This window comes from Echiichthys vipera (assembly GCF_963691815.1).
Source record: "Echiichthys vipera genome assembly, chromosome: 10".
Taxonomy (NCBI): domain Eukaryota; kingdom Metazoa; phylum Chordata; class Actinopteri; order Perciformes; family Trachinidae; genus Echiichthys; species Echiichthys vipera.
In genome coordinates, this window is record NC_139835.1 from 26,374,964 (window position 1) to 26,402,721 (window position 27,758).

Here is a 27,758-nt window from a genome sequence, read left to right on the forward strand (position 1 = left end):
TAAATAGAATCCACATTAGTACATGCTTGCAGTTTAAGGCCCTGTTTACACCTACACAGCTATTTTAAATAACTGACACATTTCCTTGTGTTTGTGCAATTTTGTTAACACGCAAACAGAGAATTCTCGCCTAAAAACGATTATTTCTAAAAACTCCCGCCAGAAAAAAACGGAGTTTCCGGGAGCCGACATCACGGGACGCGCCATAACTCGCACCTGCCTCGTACTGTAGGTTCCATCCTGTGTTTCCATTTTCATTTGGCCGTGGCGATCGTGGATGCATTCAGGGTAGCAGTCGCATTCATGGTGGTGCAAACAATTTTCACTTTTTGCAATCTCAAACACAGCTGCTGTATTATGTCGAGGAGCAGAAGAGAGAGGAAGCGATTTGTTGCTGTTGTTGCCATTTTGGGGATTCCGATAACGCTAACGTGAGCTTGAGCTTCTCTATACACTGCCACCTATAGGTTTGGCTTGGCATATATACACGGGTTAGTGTAAATTCTTCTGAAACAGACAGGTGTGCATGATGTTATTTTTGAAAATGGAGACGGTGAATTGTCCGTTTATAAAAATAGCGGGCCACGTGTAGGTGTAGTCTAAGACACATGGTTGGAAACTGGTTGCTTGGTAAAATACAGTTATATTATATAAATAAGGTACAGATGGTCAATCTTTTTATAGCCTTTTATTAATTGTGGTGTTATTGTCCAACCTCATTCTTGTCATTTTTCAGGCAGTATTTTGTGACTTCGGAATTTCCTTTTGGGCAAATTCAAAGCATTGGACATATTTGATTACATCTCCTGTTGATGATTTTTAGGCAGGCATTATGTTTCTAGGTTGTCTGTTCGATTCTCGTGAATGCTAAAACTCAGGAACGCCTTCAAGGATTTTCTTCAGATTTGCCCCAAATGTAGCACTTGGACCCAAGGGTGAGGACTAGATTCCAGAGGTCAAAGGTTAAGGTCACTGTAACCTCACAATAGGAACTCAAGTATCCTACAGAAAAGAGTTCAGACGATCATATAATGAAGTTATGACATTTTCTAGAAGGTCAAAAGCTACTATGACATAGTTTTACTGTTTGACACTAGTTTAACTTTCTCATGTCGTCTGTTGACTCTGTCATATACAGTTAAGGGGATGCGATATAGAGCTTTATATATATTTTGATGGAGAGAGAAAGGGGGTGGGTGTGTGTGTGTGCGTGCGCGTGTGTGTGTGTGTGTGTGTGTGTGTGTGTGTGTGTGTTCCAGATTACTCTGCTCACTGCCCTTTGGAAATAACTTTGAAACCCCTCATCTGTCTTGATTTATTGCCCATTTAGGAGTTGCGTTGGTTTGAAGTTGGCCTATTTCATCCTTTTTTTTGTTGCTCTGCATTCTGCTCTTAAATGTTTGCCTCAACTTTCTGTCTTATTGGATTATTTCTGGAATATTTCTAAAACTGACTGACCTTAATAAGCCTATTTCTCCTGGCATGACTGTATTAGGCAGCGCTGACCCGTGAAACACAGTAATATAAAAAACATGCTTAGACGCTGAAGATTGTGTGACAATCTTTAGTTGAACAAGAATAAAACTCATATTTTTATGAAAATTACTTCATTTTAGTTAGAAAAATCATGGTAAACTTTGTATTTGCAACACATCTGCATACAATGTCCTTCAATTTATATGTTTTAACTGTGATTATGATTTAAATGAGTAAGAAATATATATTTTTTTGCTGACTGTATGTGTCGGTCCTGTGAGTTTTGAAAACACATAAACACACTATTGTTTTTCAAACTCAATCTTATATCATGACAATATAACTTTAAATCTTCATTGTGACCCCTGCAACTGTGCTTTTACATGTTTCACCCTTGTTGGAAGCCTCTCGTTGGAGGGTAGAGGAGCATTTATGATAGTCGGTGTTGAGGCCTCCGCTGTGTGCACTCTGCCCTACATACTGTAACGTGTCCTACTTCTGACCGCCCGCCCGTCCGCTGCACACAGCTCAGGGCTCCCTCACGCTCATAAAAAGTCATAAAAAGCCAAATAAACGCTCACAGAAACAGCCCCACTGACCATCTGGGAGTGTTTTATTTATGCAAGGCACAATCTTACTGATATGCGACTACACTTGTTGGAGTTTTGATACTTGATCTTCTCTGTTTTTTCACTGGATCAAAGGGGGAAACAAGGATAAAGGCTGCTGTGTAGAGCCCTCGAAGACAAACTTGTGATTTTTGGCTCTATAGACAAACTTGACTACAAGAGAGAGTGTGTGTGCGTGTGTGCGCGTGCGTGTTTAGTAGGTGTGTGTGTGCATATTTACGAGCAGTGAAAGCATCTGGCAGTTTGTCAAACAGTGTAAAGGACAAAATAAAAGACCTGGATGAACGGAAGATCTGCCTAGTCCTAAAACTCTTGACTGACACACACACACACACACACAGAGACACACACACACACACACACACACACACACTGTAAATCTCTCAGTCAGGCCTTGCTGTTTATCTTTTATCATCATTGCATTGCTCTGCGGTGAAATCACTCTGTAATCGCTGTCTCTTTCCCCGACTGTCTCTTGTCCCGCCTAGCCATCATTGCCCCTCCTCCTCCTCTTCTTCTTCCTCCTCCTCCTCCTCCTCCTCTTCTTGCTCCACCATGTGATTAAAACAAACCCTCGGTGTCCACCCGCCTCCCCCTGTTGTTTGATCCCATGGTAACTTGCAAGGCATGCTGGGAGTGTTTATTTTTGGCTGCTCAGCTGATGAGCTCTGAGAGCCTCGGACAGGAGAAGGTGCTAATGGCAAAGTGATGCTGCGCTGTGTTCTTCCTCCCTCTGTTGGGTCAATATGTTTTAGTGGTGTGTGGCCCATGTGAGTGTGTGACCCATGTGAGTGTGTAGTAGTAAATTTGTAGTGTCTAGAGTTTCAGCCTCAGGTCTGAGCACTTTCTGAGCCACGTAGTAAAGGTTGATTTCATCTTATTTTAGGGTTTTTGGTTCACCCTAACACTCCAATGACACTTTTCATGCCCCTGTAGCTGCGAGGGCCCATACACAATCAACTCTGCTTGAATTTTGCAGCATAAGGAACTGCAACCATCTACCGCAGCCTTGTGTTTTAGGGTCGTATCCATGTGGTTGTAGTTGTTTTTTATAACGATTGGTCGATTCAACGATTGGTTGCTTCCAAACAAAAAGAGTTTTTTTTAAATTTGACAGTAAACTGAACATCTTTAGGTTTTGGATGGATAAAACAGGCGATTTGCTCCAGGAAAGTGTTACCCTTCTAAAATTTGATTTATTATGTTCTTGTTCTTATCCATTTTGAAGACATAATTCTTTATCACGATATCTCAATGTAATATCTCAATGTAATATCTCCTCACATTACGATTCTGTTGAAAGACAATTAATGATCATATCAAATTATTATCATTTACAACATTTGATTTTTGCCTGTCTGCTCTGGACATGCTGCAGAGTTCTCCATGAGCGTAGCACGCATTTAAAACGTCAATATCACAGCTGATCATCGATCACGATTAATATTCGACGAATTGCACAGCTGTCGTTCTCATCTGGATGTGTGAACTGAGCTAACGGGAATTCAATGGTTCAACAATAACAGCTCTTTGAATGAAGCTGCTATAAAAACAAACAAACGCCAATATTACCCAATCATTGTGAGGGGCTTTTGAAATCAAAAAGTACAGCACTGGATATTCTTACTGGCTTCAAAACAAAAACTTTGCATCTGCGTTCCTGATGACTGAGGACGAAGGGCCCTTCGGCGGGGAGGGTGTCCGTCTGTTGCCGGACACGATGGCTGTCATGCCATGCAGGAGCGTAGCGAGCAAACGGGTGACATCATTCCTGAGGTTAAAAATGAACCAGAGGGCTGATGCAAGCCCGGTGCAAGCCCACCTGAGTGGAAACCTGAAGACCCGAGAGGGATTCACTGCCGCTAGAAAGACGATTCAGGCGCTCTCTCTCACTGTCCGTCCTGTCCACTCGGGTGTAATCCCAACTCTTCCCTTGATGGCTAAATAAATCATAGAAGGAGTGGTGGAGGGTTTGTGTTGTCAGATGAGAGGATTATCATTCACAGCAGAATGGAGGATATATCCGTTTTTCCTTTTCTCTTGCCGAGGTTCAAAATGCAGCTTCGGACATTTTTATTTTTGAAGTTGGTATAAACAGAAAACGACTTATTTTCTGTTTCAGTCTGATGACTCAGTAATGAAGTGTGTTTGAGGTTTTAGTGGGTTGTAATGAATTACACAACATTGAAAGGTGTCTTGTGTTCAACTGCTGTCCTTCTTTGACAGCTTCACATAAAACTTTAATTATATATTATAAAGACTGTTATTCAGGCAGGGTTCTTCATCAAAAATGTCAATTTAAATGAATAATGAAACTATTTAATCAGTCGCAGACAACCTTGTCATATCCCTCTTAGTGTTATGCATCATTTAACCTCGACGTGGACGTTCTCTTCTTTCATGTCAACGTGCACACGGTCGTTCTAGTTTTAACTGTCTGTTTTACAAGAGAGGACATTCCCTGATCCTTTGACCAGACTCATTCTGGTCTGTCTGCAGTCGCCCATCTAGTGAAGCAGAGAGGCCACAGAGAGAAAGCTGCCCTGTAACTAATTTGTCTGGAGGACGGATGGATGTGACTTCCTGTGACTGCTGATTACTCACAGGTCTCCTCAACACTGCTGACGCTTCACGTTGTCGACAGATACAGAGTTGCATCTTCGGGAGCAACATCACCCGAGACAAATGGTATATATGATCATCGATATTGTCAAGAGTGGAGCTTGAAGACCTCTCGTCTCATATTTGCCTCTGCCCTCATCCCTCTTTATCTCGCTGCACTGCCCTTTCATTCTCTCCCTCGCTGTAGGTTAAATCTCTAAGTCTATTTATAGTGTGCGGCAGCAGCAGAGCTGAATTGTGGGTCAGTATGTTGAGGAGGGGCTGCTGCTGCGTGGCGCATCACAACTTTCACGGCTTTGTGTCTCGAAGGGGGAAGAAAATTATCGCGCCTATATATTAAAATAGCCGGGTTCCCACGCGTCCTGTAAAATCATTTAAACGTTCACCTGTTTTCTTTTAGCTTAGAATGAACTACAAGGCTATCAGGGATCCCAAAAGAATAACATTTCCATCTGACAGGGCTGAGTTATGTCATTAATGTCCAAATGGTAGGATGAGAGTATTTTGAGTAGGCTGTTATGTTGTGAAGACGCACCCCAAAGTCACATCACATAGTACGTGGATGAAATTACGACATAAGTGGCCGAAAATTTAGAAAAATGTGAATTATTATAATATTCTATGGCCAATTTGTCCATCCCTGTCCTGGAAAATGATCTCTAGGAAAAAAGTGGAGACTGTGAATAGGTACTGAAAGGAACTAATGAACTATTAAAGTGTTTTTATTTACATTATGCTCACGCGCTATAATCCGTTTCTCTACTGAAACACACCAGCCTGCAGTAGCTGCCAAACAGCCTGTTGCAGTGTGTTGATGTTGACAGAAGGAAAAGGTTGGGTGGAGCTGAATCCAGGTCAGCGGGCGGTGCATTATTATTAGCACAGCCAATAGCCACCTATTAATCACATGAAAACAATGGCTGCACGGTATCGCTTGGAATAACATTTTAGAATCATACATCATTGTATTGGGAACTTTTTGTTTTTAATCGGTTATAACAGAGGGGGGATTTTTCAGGCAGCAGGGATTCTGCAGAGGAAACAGTGAATGTGCAGCTGCTTGAGATTCGTGATGAGCAGCAGGCAAATTAACAAGAGATGTGTCAGACTTTGAAGTAGTATACGTATAATTTCTTAGCTTTTATTAAGACTAAACATTTGTTTACAAAAATGGAAGGAATAAAAAAACCTAAAAGAGGATGTATAGTTGTCAGTAGCCTGTTTTTAGCAGCGCAGTTGGTGTGTTGGACGTGTGGTTCTTTATCCATCAGCAGTGTTATGCTAACGGCTAATCTTAGCCAAGTTAGCCCGCTCTCCTCCAGCAGCACAGCTCACCCAGGAGTGAACCAGCGCCTGTACGCTAACTGTTGACTTTAGGCTTTCACTGAATTACTCTCTATTCCTCTTAATCCCACAGCTCTATGTATAGCAGCTCTATGGTGCTTTAAAAGACGCTATTTTCATCCTCAAAATTGAACTCGGGGGTGTTTTTGCCCCGTGCCTTGGCATTGCTCTGAATAGTGTTCACTGTGGCTCTTCAATAAGTCGTCTTTAAGTCTTTGTTTTGAATTCCTTCAAAGGACTTTTCACTCCACTAAGCCGCCAGAAAAAAAAAGAGCAGTAATAATGTTTGAATGCTTATAACGGAGACATCATTATTCTGGGCAAGAGCCCAAAGAGTGGTGACAAAATAAGTTTCCATCCTTGGTGAGATTGGCACAGCTATTCAGGTTGTTGTATCGCAAAGCAACATACAAAATACGATGCTGACAGGACTCTTTGAATAAAAAAAGTAAGGTAATATTTGTATTTTCAGTGGCACATAAGGGCACTACCTTGTCCAGGTAAATTAGAAGGGTTGGACGTTGGTAAGATGCTCCTGCTTTAAATCCTTTTTTGTTGACGTGTTGGTATGCGGGAACCCTTTTGAAGAGAGAAATTGCACACCACTGTGTTATCACCGTGACCTTTAGGCGTCTATATGGCGACCCTTCCTAATGGTTGTCACGAGGGCAGAAAACCCTCATTGTGGTGGTTCGCGCAGAGCTCCAACAGAGTGGGTACTGTCTTCTACAGTTAAAAATCAAAGAAAGAGGTTGTTTTGCACAGTTTATTTGGCTCATCCTAAACTAACCACAGCTTTAAAGCGACAGAAAGGTGAATTTGACACAAAATTCCCATGGTTGTGTCCAAAATAATGCTTTTCTCAGCTTCTTAAAGGATCACGTTCTCAAATGTTAAAGGTTTTCTAGACACAAGAACAAAATAATGAACTTTTTCCTCAAAGAATAATGAATCACACGTACAAATCAGGACAAAAAATGTATTGCCAGACTATTGTACTATATAGTATTAAGCTCTGGTACCCCAACCAGGCCTGAAACATTTAAATTTATAGAATGAAAGGCTATTCATTGATTAACTGCAAGCAGATTATGGTCACATATCGGATAGACTGTAGTCTCTCTAGTTCTTCATGTAAGTTTAAATCAGGTGACGATATATGGGGAGATTTATGTTATTTACTCCTTGTTGAGATGGATCTAAATTGTGATTTTCACATCTCAGTACTTGTTTGTGTCTCTTTTCCCACCGTTTCATCACTTTTCCAAACAGAGCAGAAACTGAAAAGCGCTGAACGGAGCAACGGAAGATCTCTCATACAACAGAGACCCAGTGTTATTCAATCCTGGGTCTAAAATTTCCCTCTCTACCCTCCCGCCCGCCCGCCGCCCTGCTTTTCTTTTTTCAGCTGTGTGTTTTCACTGGCGGTTAAAACATCTCCGTCTTAATTAAGTGTGCCTCACCCTTCCCCGCGCTGAAAAAAGAGCCGCTCTCTTTTATTACGGCCCACTGTGAATGTGAAACCTCCTTCAGACCTCACTCCTCGACATCGCAGGGCCCTATATTTACCAGAAACACCCCCCTCAAAACCCCCTCATTACCCTTGCAGGCCTTTTTGAAGAGGTGATAAAAATGCCAGTGTAGAAAGTTCCAGCGGTTTGGATATTGCCCTGCCCCTGTGTCTGAAAATGAAGGGTGTAGTTAGCATCCCTGGCTGCAAGGAGATGCCACCGACTGAAAAACACCAAATCATCAGATAGTACAAAAAAAAACATCTCTCCATGGCAGCGTCATGGTCAAACTACTGACTTCCTGCGACTTCCTCCGTTCGTCTGGCTGCAGCTTCCTGTCTGGAGAGAGGCAGCGATGAAACTGAGCATGATTTGCTATCATCTTAGGGGGAAGCTGCAGAGGTGAACGCGGCCCAGGCTTTTGCTTTAAATGACAGAGCAGCAGCAGTGGGAGGAGGAAAGTGATCGCTCTCCTTGGCCTTTCTCTGAAAAGCTTGGCACAGTTTTGCACTCTTTGAAGATCTCCTCCCTTCTTTTTGTCTTCTTTCCCTTCTTCCTTCCGCTTGTACCTTCAGAGGATTTTGTTTATCTGCCAGCACACTAAACACTGCAGTACCCTATGCGCCATCTATCAAAGAGCAGAATCATCAAGGGAGCCAGGGTTTGGTTTGGAACTGGGCCTAGCTGCTTCGCTCAGTCAGAAAAATATATATATTTATGACCCACTGCAGGGGAACCTTCTTCTCTTCCTGTCTTTTCCTTCTTATTTTTTTTTAAATGTATCATTAGTTTCCATCCTGATGGGTCTGTTTAGGACAAGAGGGCTGTAAATTTGAATCCCAGGTCAGAAAATACACAGAAAATACAACATTAAATATCACAGCATCCCTCTGTGAAGCTGCACAGAGATGGACAGCGTTTGTCTGGTTTCAGTGGGAAGCATTTCGGTCTAAATTAATGCAGCTATGAATGTTAAAGCAGGACAAAGAGCATGTGTGCTTGGACAACAGGAAGTTACCGCTGCACAGAGCTGCAACAATAAGTCAACTGGTCAATTAGTCAAAATTCATCCTTATTTTGTTACATGAATAGCAGAACATGCTGTTTTCAGCCTCTCAAATGCAGAGATTTCTGCTTTTCTGGTTTTTATATCATATGAAACTGAAGAGGACTATCTTCTGACATTTTGTAAACCAAACGAGGGCTGTGACTTAGTGGAAGAGTGGGTTGTCCTCCATTCGAGAGATTGGCGGTTCCATCCCCACCTCCCCTGGTCCACGTGTCCTTGGGCAAGACACTGAACCCCAAATTGCTCCTTGTGCTGTGCATGGGTGTGTAAATGTGGTGTGAATGGTCAGATTAGATGGTCTGTAGATTTCCACTGCCATCAGTGTGAATGTCAGTGTGAATGGGTGAATGTGACAAACACAGTGAAAGCACCTTGAGTAGTCAGAAGACTAGAAAGGCGCGATATAAGTACAAGTCCATTTACCATTTACCAAACTTAATTAATGGATTTATCTAGAAAACAATCGGCAGAAGAATCCATAATGAAAATGATTGTTAGTCAGTTAACTTCCTGCACCATACACCTACTCTACTGTCATCACCATGTGGCTAAAAAAGAGAGTGGGGTGATTCGCAAGTGTTGAAACTTAAGGGTTTGACTAACTGCGGCGAAGAGGTGAATAATTCAGGAAACTCAGATAGTAATAAAAATAGCTGTTTCACCTTCCTTGTTCCTTTTTGGGGGAACTAAAAGAACATGACTTGAATCAAAAAAACCCTCATTGCATCTATAGCTCATTCTATAAACCATTACGTACAAAACGTTGGAAAATGTAATGCACCAGTAGAAAGAAATAAAAGCTCCAGCTGATAAAACTTTCACAGATTGTTCTAATCTACCAATAAATCCAGCTGCATTTCTCTCCGTGCATGTTTCCTCCATGTGTTATGTCCTGATCGGGCGTTGTTTCAACAGGAAATACATCACATTACAGAAGCTAGGCTCTCTCTCTCTCTCTCTCTCTCTCTCTCTCTCTCTCTCTCTCTCTCTCTCTCCCTCTCAAAATGCCATCTGAGTGAGACAGTCTTTTTCTGAATCAAATCCTTGATTCATGATTTCACCGTCTTTGTAAGACAAACGTATAAATCGAAACTCTTAAGATCTAAATGAAATACATGACAATGCGTTGAAGTAAGCATTCAGCTGCTGTAGCTCACAGTCACCATTACGTCATAGTCTTGTTTTTTTAGAGGTGTTTCTTGTTCCAGCATTTAGTGTTTCAGAAGTGGTGATATCGATTCAGAAGATGGCGTTCGTGACTTTTGACCCCTTTTTTAAAAACCACATCGTTGCTTCCCCAGAGTCACAGTTTGCTTTGTTTCCACGGTGATGCAGGGTTCAGCACTGCAACCGCTGGGGGGGCTGATGCATTATGGGAATGAGCACATCCCTGGCACACACACACACACACACACACACACACACACACACACACACACACACACACACACACACACACACACACACACACACACACACACACACACACACACACACACACACACACACACACACACACACACACAGAGGCACTTTAACGAATGCCCTGCAGCTCTTTCAATATCGGTAAATGCACAGGCAAAGATATACGCTGCAACGCTGCTCAACATTCATTGATACAAAACACCAGAACTATTTAACTCATGTGATTATTTGACTGACAACATGCTGTAAGGTTTGCATCAGAGGCAATTTAAATGAATGTTTTGAATCAATATTTAAGGGACAGCATGTTTATCTTCATTATAAATGTCTTGATTAGTTTTTCAATCCATCATCCAGATCATTTGATTTTATCTAACCATAAACAAAGACAGGAAAGCAGTAAAATCCCACATTTGAGAAGCTAAATTAAGCAACTATTTTTAACTAATAAATGAGTGAAATGATTAATCAGTTAAGATGAGTTTCATGTCTACTGATCAATTAACCAATAATCTAACTATTCCAACATGAGTCCAGTGTTGAACGATCTGCATATTAACAACAGAGTGCAGGTCTGTGCACCTCCAGCTCACTCTGACTGTCGTAGGAGTGGCCATCTTGCATCAACGGCTGGGGAAAGTAGGCCACCGGCCGCTTTCACACAACGGGGATGAGCGCACTCACAGCTGATCTCCACAGCACACGCGTGTCATCAAAACGAGCCGTGTCTGACATGGCCGACCGCACACACATGCTGCGCTTCCACTCGCGCTCTGCCTCCCTCCTCAGATGGAGGAGAGAGGAGCTGAGTGAGCAGGCCGACACTGAGCGGCGGTCTGCGTTCGATACTAAAGTGCATTGGGGCTGGAGATGTGGCCGAAATCTTCTGTCCTGATAAAGGTCATTTCATATCTCAATAAGGATATTTATCACAAAATATAGCATGTTAATAGCATGTTCTCTGGTAATAAATATAATAAATAATAATAAATAAACAGTCCGTACGAAACAACACCATGGTAAAGCCTGTATTTGTAGACTCCTATGTGAATGAAATGCTGCACAGATGAAAAGCACATGAGTATTTTCTCATGTTATTAAGAACTTTAGTGCAAAAATGATCATCGCATGCAAGGATCATAACCTAAAGCATCGTCCAGATAATGTAAATATTGCCTTAATGCAGTTCGGTTGCTCGTTCTGTGATGAAGCAAAAGAAACGATAGAGAAAAATATAAATACTTTAAACATTTTTGTAATGTTTTGTGGTAATTGCCCCGCCCTAAAAGTACAGAGGCTTTGTGACTGATGCAGAAAGAAATGCCTCCATTGTTTGATTCCACTTTTACATGGAAAAGGATTTTTAAAAGTAATTCAGGTTCTACTTTAAAATTACATCTCAAAATACATTGTTTTTGTATTGTAGAGTTTACCTTGAAGTTATTACTCTGAGTTTACAGTACAGGTACAAGCGCACAGTACTGTACATAAAGAAATATTCTTTTGTTATTATAACAGTATCTACACTATTTCCTGTGTTAATAACAGCAGTTTATGAAGTGACACAATTAGAAGTCATAGTTGAGCCGCAGTAAAGCACTGTCAGCAGGACTTTTATAGTAGTGCTAACACCATCACTAACAGTTATTATGTGAGGGAATGAAACCACTTAACATAGTAAACAACATGACTTAAATATAAGACAGTATCTGACGAAACTGGAGAGACTCTGAGGCTTCTGACTGATCTTGGCAGGTTGTTCCACTTTAGACTTTATCATTATACTGTATATTTAAATAAAGAATGTGCTGCTAGCTTAGCCGTTAGCGATTCCCAACTCAATTCAGAGCGCAGAGAGGCTAAAAACACAGTCAACCCCTAAGCTAACAAGCTAATTAATTTAGCACTTTAGCCTGGCGTGGCCCTGCTCTAATTAAGCGCAGCATTGGTTTCCAGGTTAAATGTAAGCAGCGTGTGGCTCCCGTGGATTAGTCAGCCTGTTTTGCTAATTTTTCACTCGCATCATTTGCATTTTGGAGAAGTGTTCTTCAAATATTAGGCTGCCAGCCCACAGTGAGACTCCAGCAAGAGGGTTTAAGTCCCCAAATGCCATATATATTATTAGTTTAAGCTGCTGACGCCTACACAAAGTCCCTGAATTAGCAGGCAGATGCGCTGTTGGTTAGTCAGCAACCCTTTGATACAGAATCTATGGAGGTTTTGTTAGTTGTTAGTCACTGAGTCATAATGAATCAAATTATTATCCGTCTGTTCTAATTTTTTTCTCACTCTCTGCAAGAAAACACTTGGGTGCCTTAAGAATCGGTAGGTTTGGGGATGTCCCTTCCATGAACTCCTGTTTATAAGCAGCACACAAACAGTCGCAGCCTCTCGTCTGATGTTGAGTCGCTGGGTGGAGGTTTTGTTAAGCCAGGCAGGAGATAAGACAGAGTGTGTGGGAGTTGTGGGTCACTGAGCTGCAGAGGGCAGTGAGCCAACCAAGGGATAGAAACAGATGCTCTGTTCCTGAGTATATATATTTATATACTGTATTTAGGACGCCATTTTTCCTCCAGTGTTCCTCCATTGTTCCTCTCAATATTAGCCAAGGAAAGATGCTGAGAGGATCTGAGAGGAAACCATGACTTTATTTCTATCACCATCTGCTGTAACCCTCCAAGCGCATGTGTCATACCCCTTCAGTTCTAACTTTTTTTGTGTGTGTGACCCAGCCTCTTTCTAATAGCCTTGCTTTTCCACTGGCATTAAGTACCTTTTGGCGTGTAGCATAAACTTATTTCCGACAAAACGTTGTTCTATCACTTTATCTAGCTTCATCCCAAAGCCTCCCTGTTCTACTCCCTGATTCATATCTTTGCAACCCCCAGTCAGCAAAGATCAACTCTAATGAGCTCTACTTAATAATGAGCTTCCTGCAGTCGCTCAACTCTTCTGGGCGAGGGAGGGCAGCGAGCGGCGGCAGAGTCAGCACCGAAATCTCAGTAAAAACCCGGGTAATGGCGACCGATAGCGAGCTAATTCCTGCGGTGTATTCAGCCAATTGGTCTGGGCCCTGTCCCGAGGCTTCAGACCTGGATACAGAGTCTGAAGGAGAACCTTAATGTTTAAAGTTTGTTTTGAACATTTGACCACTAGGACACTTTCTCACCGATATGATGGCATGCTGAAATAAAATGTGAGTTAGTATAGCTTTTGAAAGTCATTTTAGACTTATGCCAAAGACATTTTAGTACCAGTTGTGCAAAACAATCGAGGCTGCAGCCATGAAATGTTGTCTAAACTCGGTTTCATGATGCATTTTTTAGGTTTACATGCAGGCCGTCTCATCAGCTTCTGTTCACACACTGTCTTTAATGAGGTGGGAACTGACTTAGATGTTGACGCAAACTGCGGAGAAGCTGATAGTTGAACCCTGAAGAGAGATCTCTTCCATACAAAATGTATGAATAACAAAAGGATCATCTACTCCTTTGTCTTAGGTTTGTCAAACAGAGCCGATGCAACCAAAACAAGAATCTTTTCTGCCATCCAACTCCATCTCTTTTCTGCACTTCATGCCTTTCACTCTGCCTTTGTCTCCCCTGTTGTGTTGTGCTTTCCCTGCTGATCCTCCCAGCTCAGAGGACTAATGGAGGAATGTCATGATAAAAGGAGCAGTGAGAGGACGTCTGGCCGTCTTGTGTCTGGACATCCTCGGACTTTACGCTCGGGGAATGTAGCAGCAGCTCCTTCTCGTCTTTGTCACGTTGAACTACAGCTCGGGGCACAAAACTGTTCTTCTCACACCATTATCTTCAGCTTTTTTAGAACGTTCACATGATCCTGTAATGTTTAAATTATACATGTGCATGTACATTTGTGGCGCCTCACAAAGGAGATAACATCGTTCGATACAAGCAAAAAACCTACATTGTGTACATGACGACGCTGAAAACGGAAATTCTGAACACCTTGACCCTGGAAAGACTTTTCCAAAAGATACTTTTTGGTGACCTAAAATGCAGTTTCTGTGTGGACGAAAGGAAAAAAAGCTATTTTACAGGTGTAGACAGGCCTCAGACTATATTTGGAATTATTTGTAGTTATTTGCAAATGAACAAAAGTTTGAGTCAGACCTTGGTTTAGATGTTTTTGCCCTGCTGGGCTTGGTATGATTTGAAACAAACCTCTTGGACAGCAGATGTATTTGTAAAAGAACACGGTGCATCTCTTAGTCGCACTTTGAGTTGATCTTTCGAGGGACTCAGCGTTTTCCCAGCTGCCTCTGCATGGCTTTTGAAAAGCCCTGATGTTGTGGTTTGTCGGACTGGTTATGAGCGATATCCATTTCAGTGACGGTCAGTCCTCCCTGTGTGTCTAAAAAAAGGGGTGATAGCCCATTACGTTATGGAAAGTTGCACCAATGCCCAGAATGTAACCCCTTTACTACTACGAGATCTGATTTCAGCAGCTATGCAACGCTGCCTGTCTCTCTAACTACCTGTCTCCCTCTTTCTCTCACTACCTCACTGTATCTATCATTTTTAAACCTTTTTCTTCACCCCGTTGTTCTTTTCTGCGTCTATCTGGACTATTTAACTTCAAAGATCTTGCCTGGAAAGCATTGTGTCTGTATGTATAATACACTTTTAAAATTTGAATAATTCAAAAAAGCAGAGGTTCCATATTGATCATTCATGTGTGTGAGTTTCTTATCAGCGAAGGAGCAGACACTCCCCTAGGTTTTTTTTAAGCGTCTCCACAGCGATCAATAGAGGTTTATAAGTGACCAGCCTCTCTCTTTCTCTGGCTGTCTCAGTGGCTCTCCCCAGAGTGAGGCTGTTTTCTTGGCCTACTTACACAGAGCTCCCTGTTTGAACACTCAGAGCAGAGCAAAGCAGCAACAGAAACTGAGCTTGAGAGCAACCTCTCTTCCTCCCTCGCTAATAGTTTCCAACCTAAAATGTGCCGTGAACTTAACCGCTTCACCCCTTTCCCCTTAAATCCCCCGTCAAATGTGTTCGAAAGTTGAAAAGACGCCATCTTTACGGGCTTTGCAGACCCGGGGAAAAAACGGCCATTGGTTTTGTTGACACAGTGTTAGGTAATGTGTCGATTCAACTCTGTTGTGAGGTCGTAGTTTTGTTTGTGTAATATTGAACGTGAGGTTAAAGAAGGAGATGTGAAATCCCCTTTTTACATAAGCCCCCCCCTCGACACACACACACACGGGCCAACTGTAAATACCACGGAGCCTCAACAACCAACTTGCAGCTCTTAAAGCTTTTCTCGAAGATATTTATACTTGACTTGCTGTCGCTGTGCTGTCACCATCGTTCTCTGTCTCTTTAAAGAAGTTCCTCCTGGATTACTGTTAACTGCAGCTTTGTTTTAGGGCCCGTCAGGTGGACAAAACGAGCTATTTGAAGACGTCGGCTTGAGTTTTGAGAATTTGCAATGGACATTTTTCAACAATCTTCTGAGACTAAACGATCAGTCGTCAGAAAGAAATGGCGTAATGCTAGATAAAGTAATAGTATAAGGCTACATCTACACTAACACAAACACATACATGTTGCTACGTTTACCCCTGCCTGGCGTTTAAAATTCCCTAAAACGGAGACACTTGATACTGCTGCTGACCCCGCTTTAGTGTGAAAGGTCGGGGATTGCATTTTAGTCAGGATGAGCGGAAAGAGAGACTTCTAAAAGCGTGACACAGACACCCATGTTCGCTTCTTGATCCGCTCTCATCCGTCCCTCGTGTCCTTCCCTGAAATCGTCGAACCCATCAAATGACCCTTTTCTGTGGGAAAAAACAATATCCGCTTTGACAACCAGTGGTTAATTCAACATATATAATGAATTAAAGGCATGTCTGACATTGTTGGTGATGCTAGCAGCTGTTGTGCAGTTATATTATGTGTTTTTACAATGCCTCCACTGCCTACATGTGCAGGAGGGGAGCTTTTATTGGTGCCATTTGTGACAGTGCCCGTATCCAGCTGCGTTATCAGCTCTATACCATGTTCTTATGGAAACTAGTTTTGAAAGTAGGAGGACAGAGATCGTTTTCGTAGTGGTGCAAGTGTGTAATGTAGTCTGAATTGCTTCTCTCTGTCTGAAAGGAGGAATTGATTATAAGATGAAACGGCCATTTGTGCCTCCAAACTGTGTGATCTCTATAAAAAGAGAAAGAGTAGGTTTCTTAAATCAATCGGGATATTTCCATATCTGTTTATAAAGTTTTTAGAGAGGATTTCAAATGTCATTTCAAGCAAAACAGAACCGGTTGCGACCCAGTGAAGCTTTCCTTGGTGGTGTTGTTGTTGTTGATGATGTGTGACAGGAAGTGCAGCTGCTGTCTGTACGCCCGACTGGAACCATCCAAAAGAAATTCAATACGTCCTCTGGACCTCATCATTAAAAAAAGAAGAAAGAAAAAAACAAAACAAAACCTTTTCCTGTATGTTAGTGTGTGTGTGGCTCTTATGTTGTGTAGTCGGCTCGTAGTGAAAAACACCCTGAGGTGTGGGAAGTCATCATTACGACGATGATTAGCAGCATTTTCATAAGTACACGCTTCACTGGTTCCATCAATGAAGACTTGTTAGTGAGATGGTTTTCACACTCGCTGAGCTGCAGAAATGGGAAGTGTGTGTGTGTGTCTTTGCCTGTGTCTCTGTGGGTGTTTGTCTATCTTTGTGTGTATGTGTATGTGTGTGTGTACACCAAAGCTTGCACCTGGCTCCTTGTCTGTGCCCCAAAGACCAGAGGGGTGCAATAAAGAACGCCTTGTCCCAAAAACCATGATACACACACACACACACACACACACACACACACACACACACACACACACACACACACACACACACACACACACACACACACACACACACACACACACACACACACACACAGCCAGGCGTGTGTCTAGATTTAGGCTAAACACAAACTATGCAGCCGTGTTGACAACAGATTATTATGTGAAAGTACATATTACATGTTTAAGATGGTACATGCATGCGTGAGAAATTGTGTGTGTGTCCAGGATGACTCCACTCCCCTGGCATTTCCTTGGGGGGAAGTCGAGCAGCTCCCTTCTTCCCTCATCATAGTTCTATCTGGCTTCCATCTTACACAACACACACGCATACACACACACACACACGCACACACACACACACACACACACACACACACACACACACACACGGTCATCCCAGCTTATTCTTCCTACTCCTTAAACTCTCTGACACTGAACCTCCTTCCTCTCCTTCCTCCGCCTCCCTGCTCATCTTCACTCATCACACTTTCTTTCTCTCTCTCTCTCTCTCTCTCTCTCTCTCTCTCTCTCTCTCTCACTCTCTCACTCTCTCTCTCTCTCTCTCTCTCTCTCTCTCTCTCTCTCTCTCTCTCTCTCTCTCTCTCTCTCTCTCTCTCTCTCTCTCTCTCTCTCTCTCTCTCTCTCTCTCTCTCTCTCTCTCTCTCTCTCTCTCTCTCTCTCTCTCTCTCTCTCTCTCTCTCTCTCTCTCTCTCTCTCTCTCTCTCTCTCTCTCTCTCTCTCTCTCTCTCTCTCTCTCTCTCTCCCTCTCTCCATCTCTCCATCTCTCCATCTCTCCCCCCAGACTTCCCGTGTTTTCTGGCAGCAGTCTGAAAAAGTCCGGAAAACAGATTTTCCAGATTTTAAAGGGAAAAGAACAGCAACAAAAATGTTTTTAAGAAAAGAAAAAAAATTTAAGTAGGAGGAGAGAAATACTGCTGGACAATATTTCATTGGATTTTATGATCCTCTGATGCAACATTGCAGTGGACAAAAGTGATATAGCAGGGCAGGGAAGTGTGAATATGAACGTGGAAATACAATGTCTAACGTTGTTCTGGCCCCTTTCACCTCATGTCCTGTCACCTTTGCTCGTGCATGTCCTCTTAAATCACTACATTTCCCCTGACAAGTGTTTTTTTGCTCACTTAGGGGCAGAGGTAGATACACAGGTGCTTATTTACACATCCAGCAACATCATTACTCATTTAAAGTCCACTATTCATTCTTTTTTTGTTGTTTTAGTCTCCACCAACTCCTGAGAGAAACATCTGTCTCTTATGTTAAATTCTCACGTGTTCACCAACTAGTCTCCTAACTGTGTCTGCCTGCTGTCTGCTGCTGAACAGACTGTGGACTGTGGGTGTTTTAGAGATGTTTCTCTGTAGGTTCATCACCACAAACGACCCCGTTCACATTGTTATTACAATAAATTGATTATAGCCACTTAAAAACAAACAACACACAAATGGTGTTGTCTTCATCTGCAGTTCAGTGTCAGAACGTAACAACTTGGATCATTTTTCATAGTTTTAACTGGACAGTGAACATGAATTGCTGTTGTATTATCAAATGGCAAAACACTTGTTGACTTCACAACCAATCAGACTTTTCTCTGATCCCTTCAACGCGTGGCAATTAAAACTGACCACAGATCAGTATCTCGCTTCAACTCCGGTCTATTCCTCTTAATGAGAAATCCAGATTGCTCCTTTCCCTTCCCCCTTAAGAGTCAAAGCTACGGGTCAAAGGTCACACCAGCTGAAGGATCATGGGGGTGGTGTACCTTAAGAACCCTGGGGTCAGGTCCCAGCAGTCTGAGTAAGGGGCCTCATTAAAACGGTTTGCCGGGTTGCTGATTGGAGATAGGAGCGATCCGAGTGAAGGGGGCTTTAAAGGTTAGGATGTGATGGGGCCTTTCTAAACGTCCGCCGTGGGGCTCGTTTAGGCTCGATGATTGTCGTTTTCATTACCTGCTTTTTGGTTTTTCAAATTGCTGCAAATGTACTATTGTACGAGCAGTCAGTGAAACTGTCAGCACGTAAAATAAACGCTTCCAAATGTCCCGTGGGGAGCAGGTCAGAGGCTGAACCGTGTAGTGTTTTATCTCCAAAAGATGAATAGTGTGCGTAACTTACAGCGTATAATTGTCCTGAGCAAACACATTGACAATGTTTACATGCACACTAATGTATTCTGAATAGGACAATATTCTGAATTTGAGGTCATGTAAACAGCAATTTTCTGAATGTAGCATTTTCTGATTAAGCCATATGGGATTTGGTGATATTATTTGGGTTTTTTAGAAGCTTTCTTTGGACATTTATACTGCACATTTGGAATATGCATCTCAGTTGAGGTTCCTACCGCAGTTTACGAGCGTTAACGGCCAGTTTACAGCGTACGCAGCTCTGTGCGTTGTACACAAACCAATCCGTTTGCTAGGCTGGGGTAGAGACGCGCGCCCAAAAAGAGACGCACACATTTCTGGTCGGAGGGAGAAACACACTTTTAAACATTACGAATGACTCGGATATTGTATGTGTGCAAAAATCACTTTTCAAGAAGGTGTTTGAAGGAATGAAAGAGAGAGGCTGTGTTCGCATGGTTGAACAAGTGGAACCATGCTAACGTCAGTGGAAAAAACTTTGAAGAAATCCTATTTTGCATGGCTGCATGTGAACAGGAATATTCATTTTCATTAGCCATGGGTGTGAAGGATTGTTTTACAGTAAAAAGTGGAGTGTGTGCAGCTTGTTTATTGCAAACTGAGTTAAAGCTTTTATGGCTTCTGGTGAAAGATGTAAAAAAAGCAGCTGAAATATAATTTCACCACACTTTGGCCACTTGCGGGCATCAGAAAAAGCCATAAAGACAGCACTGACATATTATCAGTGATTGTAAATGTGGTTACTGCTCAATGCTCTCCACTGCGGCCTTTAACGGTATTTATTAGATAATAATTATCAGACGCTCTGAATTAGACTAATGAATTCACTTCTATGACAAAGCTGCATGTGTCTGGGCAGCTCAGCACAATAAAACCCCACAGTCAGCATTTGATAATAAGTTTAAGTGTAAAAAAACGAATGACATCAGTGGAGCTTGTGATCTGCGGGGAGCAACAGGCCGGGCAGTATTGGCAAACAGTGGCTGATTAAAGTGAGTGTTGGCTGGCGTGGGGGGACGGGCGGGGGGCGGTATGAGCCAGTGATGCCCTGAAACTAAAGCAGAGTCTCTGAAGAAAAACCCAGAGTGAATCAATTCATCAGCACCTACTCATGTGACCCTCCTCAAGCTCACAGCTCCCCGTCAGTCTGCTGACCGAGCATTCGTTCTGTGTTTTGCGTTTGGTCCAAAGCGTGGTTAAGACCTTGCTTGTGTAGGTTCACGTCTATATGTTATACATTTCTCACCGTCATCCAACAGTGATAGGGTGAAGATGTTTAAAAAAGGAAAAGGAAAAACTAGCTGATGACAAACATTAAGATTAGCTTTACCTCTGCTTACTGACATTGGACACTGATAATCTTTTTTAGACGTTCAGTGCAAACATTCATGTTGGTTCCAGCTTCTCAAATGTGAGGATTTGCTGATTTTGTCTGTGACTATCTGTGGGATTCGAACTGTTGGCTGCACAAACAAAGCAATCTAAAATGGCCGCATTAGGCTTTAGGCCTTGATTAATCATTTAAGTGAAAAAAATAACTAGTAGATTACTAGATAATGAAAATATGCTTTAATTGCAGGCATAGCGAAGATGTCTCCTTTAGACATTTCTCATTTTTTCTGAGATTTTAAAATGTGATTAATGATCAACGGCACATGTATGGTCGTCAAAAGTATCGATACCTGTTTAAAACGACACAATTTCTGTTAACTACACATTTGATACTATTGAAAGTACCACAGCTATAAATAAAACTACCACAGACGACACAGGTAGCTTACTGATGGCCTAACGCTGCACTTTTCGTGACTACTGCTGGAGTCGGAGATGACGGAGAAACAGCAAAACTGTTGAATCCTCCCGTTTACCTGAAGTCACTGAAGGTGTGGCCACGTCTCCTCCTCTGTGGGTTATGTAAACAACCAACGACCGGTAAAGAGCGTGGGCTTTAACTTCGTGGTGCATTCAGGTGCACCCCTGAGAAACTTAAGTTCCAAAGGACTTAAGTGCACCAGCACTGTGATAGTTGTTTGACTTATTTTGCTGTGGTATCGAAAATAGTATTTATTATTATTTTTTTTATACGTATCGTATCAAAGATTAAGATTCTGGTATGGTGACAACCTTAGTCACACACACAGATGCAGAATATGTAATTCTGCGTCTGTGTGTTCCAGGGCTTTACTGAAGCTTTATTGACTATAATATGTTTTAAATATTTAATCAATGTTCCAGATGTCTTGTGCATGGTTTTAATACACATTTCACCCACCTGACGTGAAGGTCTTGCTGTTTAAAAGTGCTTATCTGAAAGAATTCGGTTCTCAGGGGATCATTAGGACGGATTTAAGGTGATATATAATATCTTAAATTAAAGGTTATGAAGGACTTTAGCTTAAAAGAATACATTGTGGGGCTTCAAAAATCCCTATGAGCCAAAACCAAGGCTGCAGCGTTGTCAGACACGGTGTAAAGTTTTATCCCACGAATCCCACAAATAAAAAAAAAACAAAAAACGTGTTAAGACCACGTGAGCCTTAAAACTCAGCACTGAAACTTAGACGGATGGTCTCCCACCTCCCCGGGCCCTCCAGGCCCCCCCCCCGATTCATCATTAAAGGAGATTCCTGTCCAAACACCCCACACAGAGACCTGACCGAGAGGACGGATCATGGTGCTAGTCATGGGAGAGTCGGATGACAGCAGGATTATATCATGTTTGAATGGAGCGTGGAGTCAGCTGGGTGCTGCCAATTCACAGGGTTTCAATGACTGCATTATCTACATTCAATGAAAAAAAGCAAATGATTTATCGAAGTTTTAAATCAATTGTAATAGAACTACAGTTTTTTTTTTTCGTTCCCATGCTTTGACTTTAATTCCTACAGTAGGAATCATGCAAAGCTTCGGTGGAGAACCTAATTCCCCCTGGATAACGTCTGACTGGCTCGGTAAAGAGAAGTTCAGCCATCACAGAGAGTCTGGTTTTCTCTGCACTCACTTGACTGTTTCAAACTCCTAAAGTTTTGATTTATCATGAAATCAGAATGTAATGGTAGAAAATGAATGTCGTAACCTCCCGTGAACCCCGACCGGCTTCTGCTTTTCAATCTTTTCTCACCGTGGGCTCATTTTTCACTTCAAGTCTTCAGTGCTGTATACACAACCTAAAATGAAGCAATGTGTACCTGCTCATTTTGTTTGTCGATGGATGTATTTTTGTTTGTTTGTTCAATATCATCTGATCGGCATGAAACAGTGAAAACAAAACCCAGGTTGTAGAAAACAACCTGGAATTGTCCTTAAAGCTACAAAGCTGAATAATTTCTGCTCTTCAGACGGACTGATGGACCGTCCCTCTGGCTCTTCCTGCCTTTTATGTGTCCATATTGGCCAGGTGTGTGTGTGTGTGTGTGTGTGTGTGTGTGTGTGTGTGTGTGTGTGTGTGTGTGTGTGTGTGTGTGTGTGTGTGTGTGTGTGTGTGTGTGTGTGTGTGTGTGTGTGTGTGTGTGTGTGTGTGTGTGTGTGTGTGTGTGTGTGTGTGTGTGTGTGTGTGTGTGTGTGTGTGTGTGTGTGTGTGTGTGTGTGTGTGTGTGTGTGTGTGTGTGTGTGTGTGTGTTGTCTCTGAACAAAGGAACCGGAGAAGAAGATGATGTCATCTTTTAACCGTTGTGCGTCTGTGTGTGTCGGCGGTTGGGGGGCGATTCTGTAATTACTACAGTCTGTGTTCTGAGGTCACCTTTCTCACACACGGAGTGGAGACGCATGCACACACACACACACACACACACACACACATTAAGACAGTGATTGTTTTTGGAAAACTGAGTCACAAAAGGAAGAATGGCAAACATTTCCCAGCGTGATTGGAAAAGAAGAGGATGTGCGATCATGAATAAACCCAGTCTCAACACACATTCTTAAGCCTTAACGAAAGTGCAAAGTCAGCTGAAACATGCTGGTACTCTACCTACACACACACTCTCTCTCACACACACACACACACACACACACACACACACACACACACACACACACACACACACACACACACACACACACACACACACACACACACACACACACACACACACACACACACACACACACACACACACACACACACACACACACACACACACACACACACACACATACTTTTTGTGTGCGTAAATGTAAACGGTGAGTGCATTCATTAGTGCTGGCAAGATGGTGTGTAAGTGTTTTTTTGTTTTGTGCGTGTGTGTGTGCATCAGTACGTCAGAAATACCTTCTGCTTGTGTGTGTCTTGAGTCAGGAACAGATGACTCAGCAGTGCTACAGTAAGATGGATGCTGGGGTTGAATGGAGCTGATGGAGGTCGGCCTGCTGCGGCTGAAAAGCACTCTCAACACTCCACAGCTCAAGAATGAATGACCACATGACTTTTGTGGACTCTCACCAGTTGTAGGAGTTGGTTTTTGTGTTTTATTCTGGATTTGGTCAAAAACCTTCTCCTTTTAGCTCTGGTTCGGTCTCCACCAACTCCTGATAAAAAACGGCCTCTTGAGCTCCTCGATGCTTCACTGTGTTCACCAGCTAGTCGCTAACTTTATCTTTCTGCGGTTTGGAAAATAATAGAATAGAAATACTTTGTTGATCCAAGGGGGGAATAAAGATTCAATCACTCTATTCTTGAATAGGAGAAAATCTATAAGTATATGAAGGGAAATTAGAACAATGGACAATAGAATTAATGAATATATAGAATACGAGTAGAAATATTAGTCAGAAATGTGAATTGTAAATGGAAAAAAAGTGGAATTATATTATTATAGTAACAATATGTGGTGGATAGAGATAGGAATATGTTAAATATGTTATCTTAAACACCATATATAGCACAGTTCGTGTTGGAAAGGAAGTGCACAGTAGTTTTGGTGCTTAAACAGCTGTTGAAACCAAAACAATGAGCTAAAAAAGGCTTAAAAACACCACAGAGCTGCGAAATTAGTGATGGTTCAGAAATCATCCCTGCAAACAGCTGTTTTCATAAAAACTTTACTTCATATATTTTGTATCTTAAGATGACGAAAAATGAATGAATACATTCAACCAAAATGTAATAGTCATAATGTGCCTTTCTTTTGTCTAGCTTCTGAAATGACGTACGGATGAAGGTGATCTGTTAATGCCCCTTGTTGTTTTCAGTCTCCTGCCCCGAAACGACTTTTGATCTTTCCTCTCCGCTCCCCATCGCTCCAGTTTGTCCCCTCCCTCATCTTCCACTGTTGTCCTGTTGGTTTTTTATAGACATAACATCAGCGTACCTGATTCATATTCATATTCCAACTCGACACAATGAAAAAAACAGTCACGTCCTCTCCCATCATCTGTTTTTCTTTATTTAATTCCTTAACTCCTCCTTCTCTTTCCCATCCACACGCTGTAGTTCCCACAGTTAGACACCAGCAGAGTTTGCTTCCTTGTCAACTTTGCTATTTGCTCTCTCAATCAGCCTTGACCTTTTTGCCAGTCCTGCCTACGCACGCACGCACGCACGCACGCACGCACGCACGCACGCACGCACGCACGCACGCACGCACGCACGCACGCACGCACGCACGCACGCACGCACGCACGCACGCACGCACGCACGCACGCACGCACGCACGCACGCACGCACGCACGCACGCACACACACACACACACACACACACACACACACACACACACACACACACACACACACACACACACACACACACACACACACACACACACACACACACACACACACACACACACACACACACACACACACACACACACACACACACACACACACACGTCCCCTTTGGCTAAAGCAAAATGGGCTAATCTCTCATCACTCAAACTGCGGACTGCGCTAACTCATTCAGGAGCGGGGGGCCGCTGGCTCAGGTGTCGCAGTCCTGTTTCACACAAAGGAAACCGGATCGCGGGGCAGTAAAGACACACAGGCGCAGACATAAGCTGCAAACATGATGATCAACACACATTCTTAAGCCTTAACGAAAGTGCAAAGTCAGCTGAAACATGCTGGTACTCTACCTACACACACACTCTCTCTCACACACACACACACACACACACACACACACACACACACACACACACACACACACACACACACACACACACACACACACACACACACACACACACACACACACACACACACACACACACACACACACACACACACACACACACACACACACACACACACACACACACACATACTTTTTGTGTGCGTAAATGTAAACGGTGAGTGCATTCATTAGTGCTGGCAAGATGGTGTGTAAGTGTTTTTTTGTTTTGTGCGTGTGTGTGTGCATCAGTACGTCAGAAATACCTTCTGCTTGTGTGTGTCTTGAGTCAGGAACAGATGACTCAGCAGTGCTACAGTAAGATGGATGCTGGGGTTGAATGGAGCTGATGGAGGTCGGCCTGCTGCGGCTGAAAAGCACTCTCAACACTCCACAGCTCAAGAATGAATGACCACATGACTTTTGTGGACTCTCACCAGTTGTAGGAGTTGGTTTTTGTGTTTTATTCTGGATTTGGTCAAAAACCTTCTCCTTTTAGCTCTGGTTCGGTCTCCACCAACTCCTGATAAAAAACGGCCTCTTGAGCTCCTCGATGCTTCACTGTGTTCACCAGCTAGTCGCTAACTTTATCTTTCTGCGGTTTGGAAAATAATAGAATAGAAATACTTTGTTGATCCAAGGGGGGAATAAAGATTCAATCACTCTATTCTTGAATAGGAGAAAATCTATAAGTATATGAAGGGAAATTAGAACAATGGACAATAGAATTAATGAATATATAGAATACGAGTAGAAATATTAGTCAGAAATGTGAATTGTAAATGGAAAAAAAGTGGAATTATATTATTATAGTAACAATATGTGGTGGATAGAGATAGGAATATGTTAAATATGTTATCTTAAACACCATATATAGCACAGTTCGTGTTGGAAAGGAAGTGCACAGTAGTTTTGGTGCTTAAACAGCTGTTGAAACCAAAACAATGAGCTAAAAAAGGCTTAAAAACACCACAGAGCTGCGAAATTAGTGATGGTTCAGAAATCATCCCTGCAAACAGCTGTTTTCATAAAAACTTTACTTCATATATTTTGTATCTTAAGATGACGAAAAATGAATGAATACATTCAACCAAAATGTAATAGTCATAATGTGCCTTTCTTTTGTCTAGCTTCTGAAATGACGTACGGATGAAGGTGATCTGTTAATGCCCCTTGTTGTTTTCAGTCTCCTGCCCCGAAACGACTTTTGATCTTTCCTCTCCGCTCCCCATCGCTCCAGTTTGTCCCCTCCCTCATCTTCCACTGTTGTCCTGTTGGTTTTTTATAGACATAACATCAGCGTACCTGATTCATATTCATATTCCAACTCGACACAATGAAAAAAACAGTCACGTCCTCTCCCATCATCTGTTTTTCTTTATTTAATTCCTTAACTCCTCCTTCTCTTTCCCATCCACACGCTGTAGTTCCCACAGTTAGACACCAGCAGAGTTTGCTTCCTTGTCAACTTTGCTATTTGCTCTCTCAATCAGCCTTGACCTTTTTGCCAGTCCTGCCTACGCACGCACGCACGCACGCACGCACGCACGCACGCACGCACGCACGCACGCACGCACGCACGCACGCACGCACGCACGCACGCACGCACGCACGCACGCACGCACGCACGCACGCACGCACGCACGCACGCACGCACGCACGCACGCACGCACACACACACACACACACACACACACACACACACACACACACACACACACACACACACACACACACACACACACACACACACACACACACACACACACACACACACACACACACACACACACACACACACACACACACACACACACACACGTCCCCTTTGGCTAAAGCAAAATGGGCTAATCTCTCATCACTCAAACTGCGGACTGCGCTAACTCATTCAGGAGCGGGGGGCCGCTGGCTCAGGTGTCGCAGTCCTGTTTCACACAAAGGAAACCGGATCGCGGGGCAGTAAAGACACACAGGCGCAGACATAAGCTGCAAACATGATGCGGACATGAACGCACAGACTTACTTACACTCACACTCTCTCTCTCTTGTCTGTCAGCCTCTTGCTAACGTTGTAAACCTGCAGAGGTGACTGAACCATCCTCATTAACTCGGATGTTGAATGTTTGAGAGTAATGTTTGAATCTGTTGCACAGGTCCTTGTTAAAAAGTTCAGTTTGTTGGGGAATGCTGAAGGTTTGGACCATCCCCTGTGGTTGTCCACACTATTGTAGAGGCAAATAACTTGTAATGAATGGGGTTTTTGTTTTTATGACCAACTGACTTACTCAGCCGTATAACTACCGTCTGGAAAACTTTTTGGTTGCACAGCCACGTGCTTGTCTGTGCCGTAAATCGGTCACTTTTCTTTCACCGACACTGAAAAAAAGAAACCTGTTGTTGTCATTACCTTATCTCTGCTCTCATCTGCTTTTCTCCCCAGGGTCGACATGTCAAGACGGGACAACTGGCCGCCATCAAGGTCATGGACGTCACGGAGGTCAGTAAACACCACACGCATTTTTCCTTTTGGTAGTCGAGTGCATCAAGATAAACAGCTTGCGGTGCTGATTCTGCAG

General features: G+C 42.8%; 1 protein-coding gene across 4 annotated transcripts in view; it reads left to right on the forward strand.

Annotated features, from left to right (window-relative positions):
- Positions 1-27,758, forward strand: part of LOC310952779 (mitogen-activated protein kinase kinase kinase kinase 4-like) — a 105,145-nt gene that overhangs the window by 21,113 nt on the left and 56,274 nt on the right. For all 4 annotated transcript variants that reach the window (XM_083921484.1, XM_083921485.1, XM_083921486.1 and 1 more), the window contains exon 3: positions 27,623-27,679. In XM_083921484.1, the coding sequence (XP_083777610.1) occupies positions 27,623-27,679 (57 nt within the window). The remainder of the gene's footprint in view (positions 1-27,622; positions 27,680-27,758) is intronic.